The sequence below is a fragment of the Phascolarctos cinereus genome, unplaced genomic scaffold (genome assembly GCF_003287225.1).
Source record: "Phascolarctos cinereus isolate Bilbo 61053 unplaced genomic scaffold, phaCin_HiC Scaffold_3;HRSCAF=262, whole genome shotgun sequence".
Taxonomy (NCBI): Eukaryota; Metazoa; Chordata; class Mammalia; order Diprotodontia; family Phascolarctidae; genus Phascolarctos; species Phascolarctos cinereus.
This window is the reverse complement of record NW_027555736.1, coordinates 75,079,271-75,095,462: the sequence shown is the minus strand read 5'-3', so window position 1 is coordinate 75,095,462 and position 16,192 is coordinate 75,079,271. Positions and strand designations below refer to the sequence as shown.

Below are 16,192 nucleotides of genomic sequence, written 5' to 3'. Positions count from 1 at the left end.
AAAGCGACAGAAACTTCATCATTTTTTAGCTCTGAAACTGACCCCAAGGAAAAACACAAAGGAAAAAAAAATTCACCTGAAAAGGAAGTGCAGTTTTGTTCTGAAAAGGAAGCAGTATTCTTCTCAGGTCATGGATGTTAGTCCCTTGCTGGTCTAAAATAGTGTGTATTATGCTGCTGCATTTATAGTATACTTTTTTTCTTCCTACATTAATGATCCTGAGAACACCGATTCACGGAGAAAACATTACTATAGCATCCATGTAAACTCTGAAATAAAATAATTAGGAATCCAACAAGTACTAGGTCAAGGAAGGCTTGAGTTATAAACATTCAAAGTTTTTATTAGTTTTGGCTATCATGGGGAAAGATGGATGGATATTTTATAACATATACAACATATTGCAAATAGGAACAAACTATTTATGAAAGCTTTAGAAATAATAATTTCACTAACTTTCACTATCTCTTATGAAAATATATCATAATTTCAACACAGAAAAAACTTTAAAAGTTTGTTTGGGTTACAGTGATTTAGTTATTCAGGTAACTTCCCAGTCCCAAACTATTTGTAAACAAGTTTTATTTGTTTCCAGGGAACACACCTGAAAATTATTCCATTTCCTAATGTATAACAGTCTACAAAAATTGTAGAGGCAAAAACAAAATTAAAAGATCTCTTGCTACCTATGTACAAAATAAAGCACAGATGATGTTGATCTTCTTGGAAGGAATTAATTTTTGCTTTCTTTTTAAAATATGTTTTCAAGAGTTCCTAGAAAAGAAATAAAGGCAAAAGCTACAACAAAGCAGTGACACCATTTCTGAAAATTATCTAATGGTGTAATATGTTTTTATGGTAAGAGCTGAGTACAGTCTATATTTGGCACTGAGTGGGTCTTCTGACACTAAAGGTTCCCAGGACACAGAGAGACCAGGGAGAAAGAGTATACAGAACCTCACAAGATGAGGATTAGAATTCTGAGTCTGTATCTAGGTAGAGGTCTATGACTGGTTAAGCAGTGTCCAGTGTTCTGCATAAAAATACCATAAGAATAATTTCCCTTTTGAGTACTCTTTTCCCTGTCATCCCCCAATCAGTTTATTTTAATAATGAAGATCCATCTTATCTAGACACAAAAGAAATTTTTCAGTCCCTGACCTTGAGAAACTTACTGTAGCAGACAAAAGACATACATACATTAAACTAAGCAACACAAGGCTTAAATAAGTGTTACTAGTAATTCTATTCTTTTGTTTATTGGCTTTTAATGCTGAGCTCTTTCTAGATAAACATTCTGATGATAACTGTTTGTAAAGGACACAGAATGAAGGGTTGGTAGAGGGGTGACGAAAGGACTGGTACTCCAAATATCAAGGTCTTAGTCCTGACTGGCCCATTGCTGGGTCTCACAGTTTCTCCATCAGTAAAACAAGGGGATAAACTAAATATTCCTCAAAATTCTTGCCAGATCTAGCATTCTATGAATGTGTGTGTACAGGAATCTAAATATACAGACACACACACACACACACACACACACACACCTGCTGCTTTTTCAAAAGTGTGGTTCTAAATAATGATATTAATAAATTTTACAAATAATTATAATTGTCTATAAATAAAATTTATAATTATAACATTTTATAATTATAAATAAAATTTATAATTATATTTTATAAATAATCATAAATATAATTACATAGTTTATAAATATAATTTTATTAATTTATTTTTAAAATTAAAATCAAGCTTCACATTAAGAAAATCAAATATCAAAACTCCTAAAATTAGAGAACACTAGTTGCCTTTACAAAAGAATTCTTTACAGACAGCTACACCAGCTTTCCTTTATATAAAAATTCTAATAGTGTATTTAAAATGTGACAATTTCCAAAAATTTTACAGATGTCAAAAAGGTTCTTAACCTTTTTTTATGTCAGGGACCCCTGTTGGCAGTGGTCTGATGAAACCTATATATACACACCCCTCTTCAGAATGCTTTTGAAAGCATAAAATAAAACAATTAGGATTACAAAGAAACTAATTATAATGAAATACAATAATAATATTTAAAGCAAGTTCACAGACCCCTCAGGTTAAGAGCCCTTGGTTCTTATCTCTTATCTCTCATCTAGACCATGATGATAAGGAAAAGGAGGAGGAGGATACTAGCAAGAATACAGCACTTTAAAGTTTGCAAAGTATTCTGCAAATATTATCTCATTTTATCCTCACAACCACCTTGGGAGGAAGATGCTATTATCCCCATTTTACAGTTGAAGAAACTGAGGCAGACAGCAGTTAAGTGATTTACCCAGAGTTTCCTCATTCTCACCTGGCTGCACTAGCTTGGGACTTACTTCTGACTGACTTCCATGCCATAAGGAACTTCATTATTGGGATAACCTCATCTTGCTATATTTCATTTCATCACTACCCTCTCTCTCTGTCTGCCTCTCTGACTGGAGGGAGGGGCCATGAACTCCACACCTCCCATTGAAGGAAAGACCTCAATTCAGACAGCTCATTTCTCACCCAGCTGCACTACCATGAGACTTCTCTGACTTCTCCACCAAGCCCTGGCTTGGGTCCACTCCCCTCTCCCCCTTTCAGCTTCTTTTTGTGTTTTGTCTTTCCCTGAGGCAAAGATTGCCTTTCTTTTCATATTTGGATTCCTAGTGCTTAGCATAGTGCCTGGCACACAGTATGCACTTAATGTTTACTGGCTGATAGAGCTGGCAAGTGTCTGAGGCCAAATTTGAATTCAGGTCTTCCTGACTCCAAGTCCAGCCCTTCTACCCATTGTGCCACTTAGCTGACATAAAACATACACAAAATAAAATACAGCTGAATGACCTCATAGTTCATAAGATCATAAGTTGTTAGGGTGGGAAGGATCAACACCACCATTTTATGGCTTAAGAAAAGGGGTTTAGAAAGTGAAATGACTTGCTTAAGGTCCACTCTACTAGTAGTCTATTTTCATGGCATCTCAAGTTTTTTCAAAACAATTTGGGAATTCTACACCAAAGTTCTGAAGCCACTCTAGCCACATTTTCATCTAAAGCAGTTCTTAACATTTTTTTTTTGCATCATGCACCCCCTTTGATAGTCCTAATACATTAGGAGTATACTGGAAACCAATTATTTTTAAATAGTTACCAAATTTTTTTTAATAAGTTCGTAGACCTCAGGTTGAGAATCCCAGATCTAAGGATATCTTAAAAGATTTATCTACTTGAGAATGTGAGAAATGTTCTGCTTAGATGAGAACAGTCCATCCGGTCCATCTAAACCTTTGACTCTAGGTGACTTTTAAGACAGCATAGCATTGATGGCGGAGTGAAAGCAGTGACTTGCTTAAGCTCTCCCCCAAATCCCTCCGAATACTCATAAAAAATGGCTCTAATCAAATTCTGAAGCAGCAGAACCCACAAAAAGACAGAGTGAAACAAATTTCCAGCCCAAGACAACCTGGATGATTGATCAGAAAGGTGTATCGCGCCAGACTGGGAGCGCAGCGCGGCGTGGGCGCGCAGGCCACAGCAAACCTAGAGCAGGCCTCAGAGGACTGAATCGCGAGCAGTTGTGCAGGTTTCCAGACTCCTCAATTCACGAATGCCAAAGACAACTTAGAAGGTCAGTGGGAAAAGTCTGTTTCTGTCAGTGGCCAGAGAGAAAGGTGGGGTCTCAGCTCCATTCCCCAAGAGCCTGGCCCTGGAGAGGGCAGCTGCTTCCGAGCTTCCGGCCCACAGACTGAGGGGGAATCCAGTGGCTGATCAGAGAGGGACTGCAGGGATCTCTTTGCCAGTGCTGAGGCAGGAATCTCTTGCTTTGCCCCTGTTTGGATCTGGGTCACAGTTCTGGGCGGCAGTGCTGGGGTGAGGAGGAGCGCTGGCCTGGTGGAGCTTGTAGTGGCTGTGGAGAGAAACCCCTCCTCACAGTTACAGGACAGAAAGGAATACTTGTGGTCACAGGCCAGGAAAGGAGTAAACACCTTGCCCCTTATCATACCACCTTGGAAGAACTGAAAATTTACAGGTCCCTACAAGTATCTCTGAAAACAGCTACACAAACCCCTGAAGCTTGGGACAGTACACTCTCCACATTGGAAGCAGACTCTTACCTTAAAAAGAGTTTAAATCTCAAGTAATTGGCTGGGATCATGAGCAAGCAGCACAAAAAAAGTCAGACTATATTATCTTACTTTGGTGAAAAGAAGATCAAAATATACAACCAGAAGAAGACAACAAAATCAAAGCTCCTACATCCAAAGCCTCCAAGAAAAATATGAATCAGTCCCAGGCCTTGGAAGAGCTCAAAAGGGATTTTGAGAAGCAAGTAAGGGAAGTAGAGGAAAAACTGGGAAGAGAAATGAGAGTGATGCAAGAAAATCATGAAAAACAAGTCAACAGCTTGCTAAAGGAGACCCAAAAAAATACTGAAGAAAATAACACCTTAAAAAACAGCCTAACCCAAATGGCAAAAGAGGTCCAAAAAGCCAATGAGGAGAAAAATGCCCTAAAAAGAAAAATTGGCCAAATGGAAAAGGAAGTCCAAAAGATTACTGAAGAAAATACTTCCTTAAAAATTAGAATAGAGCAATTGGAAGACAGTGACTTTATGAGAAATCAAGACACTGTAAAACAAATCCAAAAGAATGAAAAATTAGAAAACAATGTGAAATATCTCATTGGAAAAACAACTGACCTGGAAAATAGATCCAGGAGAGAGAATTTAAAAATTATTGGACTATCTGAAAGCCATGATCAAAAAAAGAGCCTAGACATCATCTTTCAAGAAATTATCAAGGAAAACTGCCCTGATAATTAGAACCAGAGGGCAAAATAGAAATTGAAAGAATCCACAGATCTCCTCCTGAAAGAGATCCCCAAAGGAAAACTCCTAGGAATATTGTAGCCAAATTCCAGAGTTCCCAGGTCAAGGAGAAAATATTACAAGCTGCCAGAAGGAAACAATTCAAGTACTGTGGAAACACAATCAGGATAACACAAGATTTAGCAGCTTCTACATTAAAGGACCACAGGGCATGGAATATAATATTCCAGAGGGCAAAGGAGATAGGATTACAACCAAGAATCACCTACCCAGCAAAACTGAGTATAATCCTTCAGGGGAAAAAATGGTCATTCAGTGAAATAGAGGACTTTCAAGCATTCCTGATGAAAAGACCAGAGCTAAACAGAAAATTTGACTTTCAAATACAGGACTCAGTGGAACATGAAGAGGTAAACAGGAAAGAGAAATCATAAGAGACTTATTAAGATTGAACTGTTTACATTCCTGCATGGAAAGATGATATTTGTAACTCATGAAACCTTTGTCAGTATTAGGGTAGTTGAAGGAAAAAAATTATATGTATGTATATATAGATAGATAGAGGGCACAGGGTGAGTTGAAGATTAAGGGGTCATATCTGGAGAATAAAATTAAGGGATGAGAGAGGATGATACTCGGAGAAGAAAGGGAGAGGTAGAATGGGGTAAATTATCTCACAAAAAAAAAAAAAAAAAAAAGAAAAGTCTCTCACAGTGGAGGGGAAACAGGGGAAGGTGAGAGGGAATGAGGGAATCTTATTCTCATAGGATTTGGCTTAAGGAGAGAATAACACATTCATAATTGGGTATGGAAATCTGTCTTACCCTACAGGAAAATAGGGGGAGAAGGGGACAAGAGAGCAGGGGGTGATAGAGAGGAGGGCAGATTGGGAAAGAGGGTAATCAGAAGCAAATACTTCTGAGGAGGGACAGGGTCAAAAGAAAGAATAGAATAAATGGGAGGGCAGGATAGGATTAAGGGAAATAGAGTTAGTTTTTCACAATATGTCTACTAAGGAAGAGTTTTGCATAACTGCACATGTACAACCTATATTGAGTTGCTTGCCTTTTCAATGAGGGTGGGTGGGGAGGGAGGAAGTTTTAAAAACACATGTTTTAAAAAAATGTTTTCACATGCAACTGGGAAATAAGAAATACAGGAAATGGGGTACAGAAGTCTATCCTGCTCTACAGGAAAATAGAAGGGGAAGGGAATAAAAGAAGGGAGGGGGAAGAGATAGAAGAGAAGGCAGACCAGGGGAAGGGGTATTCAGAATGCATGCCATCTTGGGGTGGGGGGAGGGGTGAGAAATTTGGAACTCAAAAATTTGTGGAAGTGAATATTGAAAACTAAAAATAAATAAATTTATATATAAAAAAATAAAATAAAAAAAAAAAGATAGCATAGCATTTGCATTCTAATGCCAAATATATAATCAACTTATGCAATTCTACTCAACAAATTTGTGGCTGATAGTCAAAATGGGTCAGCATAAAATAAACACTTCTGGAACTTTTTTTATCATCCCAAAAAATAATAAAAATTTAAGGTTTACTTAATTTTACTTTTATCTTAAGTTTTATTACTGGAAAACATCCTTCACATCAAAGTTGGTTAACTCAACCTATCTCTGGAACTGCCTTCCAATTGGAAATTCAATTCATAAGCTAGCACCTACTGGGCCCATAAAACCTGACTCTTTAACTTTCACTCTCCCTCACTACATTCTCTCCATTCACTCCCTTTCCTCCACGGCTTCAAAAATTCACAGGTCTCTCCCATAATGGAAAAAATTTCAACTTATTTTCTCACTGCCCTCTCTCTTATCTGTTCATTGTTAAGTTCCTAAAGTAAATGTCCATTTTCAATTACTCTATAATGGTAAGAGATTTGGCAAAAGGAAAGTTTCAGGAGACATTTCCTCGAATTTTAAAGTAAATACTTTATACTTACTTAATACTTTGTAAAGGGAAATAAATGAGTATAATTCAGTGTAGGTAAGTGAACTGACATGCACACAGTTTTACCCAGCAACTCATTAAAATATCACTTTCTATGAGTTACAGCAATCATTAAAATCTTTGTTATCTAAGATTTTCTCCTATCTAGAAAAAGTGACTCCAAATACTGCAAATTTCTGGAAATGAACATTCCTGAAATTAAAACTCCATTTTAATGTTTTTGCTTAATTATTTGTGATTGTTAATTGTTAAGACCTTTAAACATCTTCAGAACATTTCTTCACTAAATGTAAAAGTCAAATTTTTATGTATGTACAGAAATAAACTATAAATAAGAACCTTTTCATTAACATTCATACATGTTTGATACCACTGAAGCAATGCTGCAAGAATAAAAACATTCATAGTGATTTTCCTCACTCCAAGAAATCTCTCAGAACAATTTGTTTGGACCTCTCTTTTGCAATTACTTACCTCATTCTAATTCGTAAAAGGCAGCATGGTGTTGTAGATAGAGCACTAACCTTTTAGTCAACACCTGAGTTTGACTTCCACCACTAGCCAAATGTGTGATACTGGGCAAATGACAACCTTTCTGGGCTTCAGTTTGTTTATTTGTAAAACAGAGTTGGACTCCAGCTAACGTCTCTTCAAGTTCCAAGATTATGATCCCACAAGTTACCTAAATGTAGATCTGTCATGCCTTGGCATCAGATCTATGCACCTAGAGATGAAGGACCTAATCTTAACTTTGCATATCCAATACTTAGGAAAGTATTTTTATTAGCACAGACTGCTTAATAAACATTTTTTAACTACTAGTGGCTTCTATAAAATATTCAAATAATAAAGTTAGCAATTGTCCTTTCAACCAGCAGAGCATCCAATAAAAATTAAAAGCAGACTGATCAAAGATGTAAAGTTCTATATGGTCACTGGAAGTAGCTCTCCTTTACAGTTATTTAGAAAAGAGAAATGAAAATTCTAACATAAACTTTAACATTTTTATATGGAAAGCAGAATCACATAGGCACACTGTGAATTGGTCCTGAAAACAACTTGGAAACATACTAGAAAAATCACTGAAGTGTATTATTAGACCCATTAACACAACTAGAGATATACACTTAACATCCTCCCACCCCTTCCCTCCACCAAGGTCAGGTCAAATGCAGAGGTAAAGGATTACAGACAGCAACATTTTAGGTATTAACAGAACTAGAATAAAAATAGGTACCCACTGACTTGGCTAAGAAAGAGGTTCTATGATTACAGAAGTCACTAATCCCTAATTTACTGTAATAAATTTTGTTTCTACCTTTGTGATATCTCCTATAACATTCCTTATCTCCACTCTCATAACTACCACCCTAGTTCAGGCCCTTATCATCTCTCCATTGGATTATTGCAATATTCTAACTGGTCTCCCAGTTTGCACCTGTCTTTCCCGAGGAAGTTCCAATCCATCCTCTATTCAACTACCAATGTAATTTTCCTAAAAGGAAGGTCTGTGTCACCCACTACTCATTAAATTCCAATGGGCTCCCTATGATCTCCAGGATCAAGTACAAAATCCTCCTTTTGGCACTTTGGCACAGAGCTCTTCACAACCTGGCCCTTTCCAGTCTTCTTACACTATTTTCCTCTACACATTCTATGATCTAATCACACCGTTCTTCTTACTTGTTCAGGAAATTCTATCTGTTGACGCTGTACATTTGCACTGGCTGTACCCCTAGTCTTTACTGCTTAGCTCCTCCCTCCAAATTTCTACCTCTGCTACATGCCCTGGCTTCCTTCAAGACTCAGCTCAAATACTTTCCAGAAAAAAGTCCTTCATCCTTCCCCAGCACCCCTCTTTCAGAGACCATCTTGCAGGTACATAGTGGTCTTGATATTAGAATGTGTTTCTTGAGAATAGGGATGTTTGTCATTCTTTGTATCCCCAGCACTAAGCTTAACATTTATTCCTGCTGACTGACTGAATGGCTGAACAAACTATGACATAAGAATTTAAAAGATGACAAACATGAAGAACTTAGCATAAGAAAAAAGTGTATGATCTACTGAAGAGCAAATGAGTAGAACCAAGAATTTATACAAAGCCCACAAGCATGTTAAGGAAAGCAACATTTAAAAACTTCACAACTATGTTCAATGCAGTGACCAATAGTGAAGCATACTTCCCACTTTTCAGAGAATTAGTGGAATAAGGGTGTATAATGAGGCACACAGCCAGGTCCTGCCAGCGTGTTGATATTTTTGTTTAACTATATTTACTACATAGAGTTCTATTTTGGTTGAGGGAAAGAGTCTTTGGAGAGTAACAGATAAAAGGGGAGGGGGAATAAAATATTTTAGTCAGATCATATGTTTACAATTAGAAGTTACTTTAAAAATAATCTATTCCCAATCCCCTCACCACTTTTTTTTTTTTGGTGAGGCAACTGGGGTTAAGCTACCTGCCCAGAGTCACACAGCTACTGAGTGTTATGTGTCTGAGGTTGGGTTTGAACTCAGGTCCTCCTGACTCCAGGGCCAATGCTCTATCCACTGTGCCACCTAGCTGCCCCACAGTCCTCACTTTAGAAATGAGGAAACTGAGGCCCAAAGTCCATCACATTCCCCATATTACTAGACCGAGGTCACATACTTTTACTAAGCAGAAGGACCTGAAATTGAACCCAGATCCTCTAACTCCAAATCCAGTGTCCTTTCCACTACAAAACACCACCTCTAAACAAAGTAAATGCCAAAATAAATGAAATAGTTTTTTTAATTTCCAATATGAAAATATGAAAACATAAAATACAGTATGCCTTTCACTTCAATTCTGGAAGTCTCATAAGTATCCTGATGTGATCATTTGACACTTACCAAATATAACAGTTTATATACACTGTTTGGCATTTATGTTAACTTAGGAAGCCAGAGAAGCTGTCAAACCTAGGGGCTTAGCCTAATATCTGGATAAACAAGTTAAATTTTCAAGTAAGTCCCATTAAATACATAAACAGAATCATAGGATCATACATGTGTATTTTTTTTTCATTTCTCAGTAACTACAGAAGAGAACTGAAATCAGAATTCCAACATCATTGATCATCAGAACTACCAAGAACTTCCCCCATCTAGTCTAACTCTCTTCTTTTACAGCTAATTAAACTGAAGCCCAGGGATATGGGAAGTAACCTGTCACTCAGTGGAAGAACTTAGAACTCAACAATTCTCTAAATACACAACAATCATTTACGGTCGTGATAAGAGCCTATGCAAGTAAATATGGCTAGTGGTTAAAGTCAAAAACCTGCCTCGCTTTTTATCACAGTCCCTAAGCTAACACTTTCAGATCTGGTTAAAAAACATCCTAGCATTTGGAAAACAATTCAAGTCCCCAAGAAAAGTCGTTCCAAGCAAAGCGTCAGAAAGTTGCTTTGATTTTAAAGGGTTTCAATTTAACACAACTGGACAATTAATTAAAGGCAAAAGTAAATTTTGTCCCCAGCCTAGTCTGGCCTTGCCTACTCCAAGGTTACAATCCAAAACAAGTGCCTTTGCTGCCGAGCCCTTCTCTCGATACACAACAAGGGGCGGGGGCCTGAGATGGGGAAGAAAAGTTGCTGGCACAGCCATCGCGCGGGCCTGCGTGGAGGTGGACGAGTGCACACGTGGAATGACCCTGTTACTGACATAGCTCTGGAGTGCCGTCCCACTCTTCGAGGCCGAGGAGGACGGAACCCTTCCGGGGCCTGGAGGCCACCACAAGTGGTCAGTGCTTTCTGCCCTCACCAGGACACAGTGTTTAATCCCATTGTGTCGTACCGCCCAGCAGCCACGGTAACAGGACCCCGGGCTCCAGGACAGGAGAAGCCCGACAAGCCCGGGCCCTGTGGGAAGCCGCCCCCCAACGCTCACGCCCCACCGAGTAGGTGCCCCAGGTCCCCGGGGCTGGGCCCGGCGCTTCCTGCACACAGCTCGGAGGCTCCGTCTGGGCCGGGCCCACCCGGGGCCTCCGGGAGCGAGGACGAGGCCGCCCGGCGCCTCACCGTGTGGTCGTGCTCGTCCGCCCGGCCCCGGGGCGGCAGCAGCAGCAGCAGCAGCACCACCGCCGCCGCCGCGCGGGCGACCCCCCGCCGCGGCTCCATGGTGCGCTCTCTCCCCGCCCGGCGCCGGCCGGCCCTCCGCCCGAGGCTCCTCCGCAGCCGCAGCCGCCGCCGCCGCCGATTCACATCCAAGGGGCGCGCGCGCACGGACGCACAGGGCCGGGGCCCAGCCGCTGCCCCTGCCGCCTCGGCGCTGCCCGAACCGGACCCGCCGTCGCCGTCACCGCCCGCGGCCGAGCGTAGCCCCCGCCCCGCCGAGTCCGCTCCGCCGCCGCTGCCTCCGCCTCAGCTTCTTCCTCTGACTCAGCCACGTCATCCGGCCACCCAGTCACACACCGGAAGTGCCTCCCCTAACGTAGGGCAGCAACGGCCGCACCAGCTAGCGAAAGCGAGAGCTGTGCTCTAGCCTGACCGCGGGGAGGAGGGCGCGCGCGAGCGGAGGAGAGAGAAGGGGAGGGGAGGGGAGAGGGAAAGAGAGGGCGCGCGCGAGCGGAGGGGAGGGGGGAGGACGCGCGCAAGAGGAGAAGCTAGAGGGCGCGCGCGCGGAGGAGAGGTAGGACAGGAGAGGGAGGGCGCGCGCGGAGGAAAGGGGAGGGGCGGGGAGCGCCGGTTCCCTGGGACGCTCGCCAGCGGAGCCCGAGCCTGGAGAGGAGAGGGGAGGGAGGCTCCCGGAAGTGGCGGCGCTAATCCGGGCGACTGAGCGCGCAGCGCCGCCTCCCCAAACCTCTTAGACACCACGTGGTGACGCGGGTAACTGCGTTCAAGACCTGGGTTCGAATCCTGCCCCTTACTAGCTAGGACATCGAGGGCAACCAGACACTTCTCAGAGCCTCAGTCTTTCCCTCTCTGAAATGGGGATAATTATGCTCTTGTAGATTTGCAGCTGAAAGGGACCTTTGAGGTTAACCTCCTTGGTTTTACAGATGGGGAAAATGAGGACCACATAGATAAAGAACTTTTTTTTAAGGTCATATTACAGATCAAAAGAGGCAGAACTTGCATCCAACAAATCCATCGTTCTTTTCACGGAGTTTTGATTGGGTGGGGTCCCAAGGGAGACTTTGAACCTGAGGAAGCCTTTGGGGGAGGGGATAGGTTCTTAGAGGTCCCCCCCAGACCAGACCCGAGGGTGGGAGGAGCAGCAGCGCTGGGGGTGGGGGAACGACGACTCTGATCTAGTTCTTTTATACACGTATATACGCATATACATTCATATAGGCACATATACCCGCACCTATACAATAAATAATATGTGCATACACACATACATGACCGCATACATATACGTGCACTATACAGACTCACTCCATGCCTAGGATGGCAAGATCCACATGCAGCTCATGTGCCAGAGGATGGGCACCCAGGAATCCTTAGAGAAGAAACAGATGGGAAGAGAGCTGAGGGTCCCAAGGTGGAAGCCAGAAAACGTTTGAACTTATTTCTCTGTAAAGTACTTTCCCTGCCTGCCTCACAAGGCTGCTGTAAGGAAAGTGCTTTGTCAACCTTAAAGTACTATGTAATTGTAAGTTAACATGGAAGCTTCCCAGATGCAGATCTTTCAGGACAAGGGTCCCCTTACTTAAAGGCAGCTCGGTGGACTCCCGCCCTGGAGTCGGGAAGGCTGGAAGTTCAAATTCAGCCTCAGGTATTTCCTAGTGTGTGACCCCAGGAAAGTCACTACCTAATCTCTGCCTTAGTTTCCTCAACTGTAAAATGGCTGTAATCATAGCACCTAACCTTGCAGAGCTGTTGTGAGGATCACATGAGATCATATTTGTAGAGTGGTTAGTGCAATGCCTGGCGCATAGTAGGGGTTAAATTGTTTCTTCCCTTTGTGCAGTGGTGGGACCTCTTCTCCCTTAACATTCTTTCCTGGCTTTATCAGTCCCCATGGATTTGATTGTCCCTTCTAGCAGATCTGTATATCTAGTCATAGCTTCTTTCCTGACCATCACCAAACAGACCATTAGCCATTTCAAAGTAGATTTGCCATTGGATATCTCCAGCTCAACGTGTCCAAGACAGAACTCATCGTTCTTTCATTCCCGCAACCCCACCCCTTTTCCAGACATCCCGTTTCGCATCAAAGGCGCCCACCATCCTTCTAGTCTCCCAGGTATTCTTGATTCCTCTTCCTCCTTCATCCCACATATCTAGTCATTTTCCAAGTTTTGCCATTTCTCCCTCCACCATATACCTCCTACTGGTCCCTACACACATGCAAATTGCCACCATTTTATTCAGCTGGAACTCATCACCTGTCACCTGGATCATTGTAGTAGCCTCCTAATTGGTCTCACTGCCTATTCTCTCACCATCTCTTCCCTCTCCAAGCTGCCAAAGTGATTTTCCTAAAGTACAGGTCTGACCCTGTCACTCCTCTCTTCAGTAAACTGCTATGGCCTCTATTGACTCCTGGATGAAATAAAAAACTCCCCTGTTTGGCATTTAAAGCCCTTAACAACTTGGTCCTAACCTCCCTTTGCAACTTTATTATATATTATTTCCCTTTACAAACTCTACCAGTCACCCAAACTTGCTTTCTTAATCTTCACACACAGCACTGTCTCCTGTCCCCAGACTTTTACCCAAACTGTCCCCCATAGATGGAACATATTCCCTCCTTACCTCTACAAATTAAGAGTCCCTTGTTTCCTTCACAGTGTTGCTCAAGCACCACCTATATAAAGCCTTTCCTGGTCCCTCCCAACTCCTAAGGACCTGTCCTCCAAAAATTACCTATTTATTTTGTAAATATTCCATATATATATCTACGTATTGTTTTCCCTTAAACTGTGAACTCACCGAGGGTGGGGGACTTTCATTTGTGTCTTTATATACCCGGCACTTACCATAATACCTGGGATGTAATAGGTGCTTGCTTAATAAATGCTTGTTGATTGGTGACTTCAGCTCCCATGGGTTTAAATAGATGACTGTTGTTATAGTCATTATAATAACTATTATTATTATTATTAAATAGATGATTAGATAGGTGACTTCTAGTTCTAAGTATCCAGCCCTAATTATTCCTGTCCTACATTACCAACTTGTCTGTTGGACATTTCACACTAGATGACCTATAGGCATCTCAAATTGAAAATTCCAAGAGGTTGGGGGGAGTGTGGTAAGACAACAGCATGAGAGCAAGATGGAGTAGTGGGAGTACAGGGGGTGATGGGTTGATACAGGTTTGAAGGGAACATGGCTGGCATGGGTGCCATAGGAGTGGAAGGATTGAAGTAATCTGAGGAGTTACGGGCTGGTTCAGGTTTGAAAAGAAGGCACGCAGTGGATAGAGCACCGGCCCTGAAGTCTGGAGGAACCTGAGTTCAATCCAGCCTCAGACCAAACACTTGACACTTACTAGCTGTGTGACCCTGGGCAAGTCACTTAACCCCAATTGCCTAAAAAAAAGAAAAGAAGGCACAATAAGCCAGAGCTGACATAGATAAATCAACAGAGAAGTTATTAAAACAAAGGGAAGATAGCTACCAAGACATATCAGTGATTGCAAATGTCTCTAAATATTGCAAGACAAAGGACGCAGAACCAACACTCAAGGAGACAGAAGCCCACTGACTCCCAAAAGAGCATGCAGCTGCGTCAAGACGTTCCAGTGAGAAAGAAGAATCTTGGAAAAAGCCAAAAGAGAGCACGTGGCAGGACTGATGGCCTGTGCCACAAATAACTATCAGAGCAGAAAAACCTGAATCCACCAAGGGCGAGTCTTTCCAAAGAAGCTAAAGAAAGAACAACCAATTGGGAGCGCAAATACACAGAAGTGAAAAATTCACCTGCCACACGCTGCTTCCAGTTGCCTCCGTTTGGAACTTAGAGCACTTTACAACCTGGCCCATCCTGCCTCCCTGGCCTGATTATCCATTCCTCTCTCATCCCCGCAACAAATGCTCTTGTCATGCTGGCCAACTTGACGCCCCTCCAACACGGCACCCCATCTCTGTACCTTTGCACTGAATGTCACCCAAGCCCGGGATTCCCTTCTGCCTTCCCTCCACCAATTGGAGTCCCTAGTCCTGGCCTCCCAGCTGCTGATGCCTTTGTCCTTCCCCAAGGCTACCGCGTAGGTGTTTTGCATATATATATATATATATATATATATCCCAGTGATGTCTCCCTGGAAGATCCTCCGGGGAAGAGGGACTGATTTGCTTTTGTCTTTTTGTTTCCAGTGCCTGGAAACAGTGTCTGTGCTACTGTAGATACTTAAGAAATGCTTGGGGGGTTTTTTAATTTAATTTAATTTTTGGTTACATTTTGAGTTCCAAGTGGAATAGATGCTTATTGGTTGATTGATTGATTGGTTGATTCCACTTAATGGAATGCCTTCCTTTGTATGTTACCCTGTCCTGATCTTATACCGAGCTCAAATCTTTTTTCCAGGAGGCTTGCCTTGGTTGCTCCCACTGTCATTGATCCACCCTTTTTTCTGCATTCCTTGTAATCTCTACCACATGATTCAGCACCATCTTGAATTCATTATTGTGCAGTGTGAGGCTTGTCTCTTCAATTAGATTGTAAAGTGTTTGAAGGCAGAAACCACATTTTATCTGTCGTAGTCCCCAAAGTACTGTGAAGTAAACGGTAGTAGTCACTTGATAAATGCTTACTGATTAATTGCAATGTTACTGAAATTAATCAAACCCCTGGACTGAAACCAGCTAAACTATGAACTAAATCATTTTAGCACTGATTCCCTCTGCACAATCAGGGGCTAGCTGTAACAGGTGGGGCCTGACTCCTCTCAGATCTCAGTCTCTGCGGTCATTATTTCAAGGCCTTTGATCGCTGAGACGGCTGGTGACCATGATTTACAAGGGAAGGAAGTGTCACAGGCTTAGATGGAGGGCCCAGGGTAGCACAGGTAAAGGGAAAGCAGAAAGGGAGCACCGAGTCACAAAAGATTAGAAACATAAATCATGGGACTATTATTTTAGAGCTAAGCTAAGAGCAGATCACAACCCATTCAGTTAGACAACTATTAAGCACATACTATGTTCGAGGCACTGTGTTAGGTTTCAGGGATATGCAAGGCTTAAAAAAAAAAGAAAGAAAAAAAACAGTCCGTGTCTTCAGGGAACTTACATTCTACATGAAGTATATGACATTATTTGGGTAAGTATAAACAGTGTAATCTGAGCGGGGAGAGAATAATAAGTAGGAGAGTCAGGAAAGGTCATATGAATCGGCACCTGAGAACAGCCTCAAAGAACACTGAAGATTTTAAGAGCCAGAGGAGAGTAGGGGACACATTCCAAGCATGTG

The 16,192-nt window shown here is 42.0% G+C and overlaps 1 protein-coding gene across 2 annotated transcripts in view; it reads right to left on the bottom strand.

Annotated features, from left to right (window-relative positions):
• Window positions 1-11,227, bottom strand: part of TM9SF3 (transmembrane 9 superfamily member 3) — a 79,492-nt gene extending 68,265 nt beyond the window's left edge. The window contains exon 1 of one of the 2 annotated variants that reach the window (XM_020996769.2): window positions 10,850-11,227. In XM_020996769.2, the coding sequence (XP_020852428.1) occupies window positions 10,850-10,948 (99 nt within the window). In that variant the 5' untranslated portion in view covers window positions 10,949-11,227. The remainder of the gene's footprint in view (window positions 1-10,849) is intronic. The other variant, XM_020996770.2, reaches the window with a different exon arrangement.
• Window positions 11,228-16,192: the final 4,965 nt, after the last annotated feature.